This window comes from Amblyomma americanum, chromosome 11 (assembly GCF_052857255.1).
Source record: "Amblyomma americanum isolate KBUSLIRL-KWMA chromosome 11, ASM5285725v1, whole genome shotgun sequence".
NCBI lineage: Eukaryota > Metazoa > Arthropoda > Arachnida > Ixodida > Ixodidae > Amblyomma > Amblyomma americanum.
In genome coordinates this window covers 61,268,024-61,271,396 of record NC_135507.1, presented here as the reverse complement: position 1 = coordinate 61,271,396, position 3,373 = coordinate 61,268,024, and the positions used below count along the sequence as shown (strand labels likewise).

Genomic DNA, 3,373 nt, shown 5'->3' with positions numbered 1-3,373 from the left:
CTAATCCAGGATATACGCCTTTTCACGGGCTCATAGCCGCCAGGGGGAGCCACAGCGCCGCAAACCGGATGGACACCCAGGAAACTTCCGGTCTCCCCGCGAAGCGAGCGAGCGAGCCGCAGGGTCGAGGCGAGTTTTTCTTTTGTGTTTGTAGCACGGCCAAAGTACGGCGCGGTCGCCCTGTTGCAATATGTTTTCGGGTGGAAAAACATCTTCCGTGACCCCATCACGACGTGGACCGTGCTGTTGTGTGCCAGGTTGCAGCTTGCGACCTGGAACCAACCTGCTGTCGCAGGTGCACACTTTCAGGTTTCCGGCAGACGCCGAGCGTAGAAACGCTTGGATAGCAGCAGTTCGGCGGGACCGATGGATGCCTACGAAAAGCTCCCATGTTTGTTCTGCTCATTTCGTTCAAGGTGAGAACAGATTTATGATGTCTGCTTGTGCCGCAGCTAATTCCTGCACGTCTTATGTGCGCTTTGAGATTGAACGTTGACTGGATTGAACGTTGCGGGTTGGCAATCATCGCGACCGCATTCGCCTAATCAGCGGCTGCATCTCTAGCAGTAAAAATTGCACCGTGAAGTAAGGAAACACTGTTTTGCGGTTAGTTGTGCGTGCAAGGCGTCGCTTAGCCATTTCCAGGGCAATTAGCTAGCTTGTGACGCTTGCAGTGCAGTTTCGATCATGCAGCAATGCGAGTGTGTGTGATTTACGGGCATATAAAGTCCCGAAGTAACTCAGCCTATGATAAACGGCGTAGTTGAGTGCTCCAGAATAATTTAGACCACCTGAGGGTTTTGAATGTGTACTGAATTTGCACAGCACACGGTCGCTTTCTAGACGCGTGTCGCGTCAATCAAAACTCTGCCGCTATGGCCGGGATCGAACCCAGGTATCCCGGCTTAGTAATCGAGCGCTTAGTTGATGCTTAGTTTATGAGCGGCAGTTTTTGCTGCGATGCGGGCCCAAGCATCTTATTGTTGTAATGCCTAACTCGGTTGGTGTTCTTTTATGCGCATATCTGGCGCGATTGCTCAAGCGTCTGTTGCTAACCTTCTGGTCGTGTGTTCGATCCCGTTCGCTGCATCAACTTTTCTACAGGGACGAAATCCAAAAACGCTGGAGTATCATTCGATGCACTTTTTGTTCTACTATTCTCAGCGGCTGGAGAAATTAATTCGATCGCCTGCAAGTGCTGGTAAAAAGAGTGAAATGCTTCCAACTTGCTTGATTCAATATTTTTGTGCAGTTTCTTACTTACAAATGCAGAACGTAAAGTATGTAATCATACCAAGGAACCCTTAGTGTTTCTTCCTTTTCCTAGAGAAGTCCTGGGCAATATTGCTTTGGTGCATTTCAGCCAGTTTTTTTTGTTTTTTTTTTGCATTTGGGAGTGCACATGTGGCTACTAATTTTCAAACATTCTTTTCTTTCTTTAGGTAAACCATCATCTGACCCCACACATCCCGACTATGTCCCCTCCATATTTCCTTATCGTGCCTCGGGAAATGTGGCCGAGAAAATTTCTAGGTTCCAACGCGCTGCTCGAAAGGATGGATTGAAGGAAGCATCCAGACCTGCTGCATGTAATCCTGGGCCAAGTGTGCTTGACTGTGGGCTCAACACGACTGGCGCAGGACAAGACGCGGATGATACTGCACTATCTGCGACTGCAACTGTTTCCGTGGTAGAGAATTGCCACATGGAAACAGAAACTGATCTCAGCATGCAGAATATATCCCATCTTATTGAAGAGAATGGCAGGCTTAAGCAGCGTTTGGCCTCTCTGGAGGAAGAGTGTTCAACAGCTAAGCAAAAGGCTGGTGAACTTGAAAACAAGCATACAAACCATGCTATTATAACCAAAGAAGTGGTAATGCAGTCAGCCAAAACAGTAAAGTTTTACACAGGGTTTGTATCTACAGCCATGTTCACTGCTTTCCTGCAGTTTGTGCTGTCAGCATGGAAGCCGTCATGTGCCACATGGCTTGATGCAGAAACACAACTCATCATTGTACTCATGAGACTTCGTTTGGGTCTCCTTACCCAAGATTTGTCATGCAGATTTGGCATCTCAAATGCCACTGTCAGTTCAATTTTTCATGCATGGCTTGATGTTCTTGCTGCAAACATGACAAAGTTGATAATCTGGCCTTCCCGACAGACACTTGAAGCTAATCGGCCAGCGGCGTTTCAGGACCCTTTTTTTGATGGTGTTACTGGCATCATTGATTGTACTGAAGTATTCATACAAAGGCCGATATTAATGACAGCAAGGAGCCAGACATATTCTCATTACAAACACCATAATACAGTAAAAATTCTAGTTGTAATATCACCTTCAGGAGCAATAACTTTCGTATCAAAAGCATGGGGAGGCAGGACGCCTGACAAGGAGATTACTCTACGCAGTGGTCTCCTAGACAAGGTCAAGGAAGGGGATGTTTTTCTTGTTGACCGAGGATTTAGATGCGGTGAGATGTTTGCTGCACGAGGTGCAACACTTCTCATGCCATCACTGACTAAGAATCGTGCCCAGCTACCTGGTGCTGAGGTCACAACGTCTAGGAAAGTCTCTAGCGTGCGCATCCATGTTGAAAGGGCCATACAAAGATTGAAAGTTTTCAGAATTTTCCAGACTGTGCTGCCTTTGAATTTCGTGAAGAGGACTGGCGACAAGAACCTCGCAACCATAGATAAAGTGGTGGTGGTGTGCTCTGCTTTAGTTAATCTGCAAACCCCTATCATTAAGAATTCTCAGCGCAGAAGTGCTTCATAACTCTCTTCCACGAAAGTGCGGTGCTGTGAGGAAACATGAATACAGACATGCTGTGATGGAACAGCAAATGCTCATGTGTGTGTGACCATACTGACAATCATTGCATATAGTTTCATAGTGTGTACTTATGTTTTCGACTACTTCCAGTGTGTCTGCACTACGTGTACACACACTGTGATAGAACAGCAAGTGCTCATGTGTGTGTGACCATGCTTTTCATTGCATGTATTTATCTTTTCTACTACATCCAATGTGTCTGCACTGTGTGTACACAATAATTCATGTTGTTGATGTTGCCCACATTGATCTTTTCACATTTGTTTATTCTATTTTCTTGCACTCTCTGCAGTCAATTACTGCATATTGTTTGACTCAGTTTTTAAGTATTTCCTGTTGCTTGTTCTCACATGCTGAGAATTGGGCTTTTTGTTTTCTGCTTGTATAGTTATTCTGTCCTCAGAGCAGGTGTTCAAATTTTTACTTGCTGTTTGCTTCTGTATCAGTTTTTTTTTATATGTTCCCTGCTTGGGACGTGAAGGCGTACTGTATTTAAAATCTATTATATTTGAGTTTGCACATCCGACAAATGCA

At 45.5% G+C, this 3,373-nt stretch overlaps 1 protein-coding gene across 1 annotated transcript; it reads left to right on the top strand.

Moving 5' to 3' along the window:
- The first annotated feature begins 1,558 nt into the window (after positions 1-1,558).
- Positions 1,559-3,166, top strand: LOC144110404 (uncharacterized). Its single transcript, XM_077643256.1, has one exon. It carries the CDS (start codon positions 1,706-1,708, stop codon positions 2,780-2,782), a length of 1,077 nt encoding a protein of 358 aa, XP_077499382.1. The 5' UTR covers positions 1,559-1,705; the 3' UTR covers positions 2,783-3,166.
- Positions 3,167-3,373: the final 207 nt, after the last annotated feature.

Bases quoted from the DNA above. Each gene is read 5' to 3' on its own strand.
- LOC144110404 (XM_077643256.1), top strand. From the start codon at position 1,706: ATGGAAACAGAAACTGATCTCAGCATGCAGAATATATCCCATCTTATT.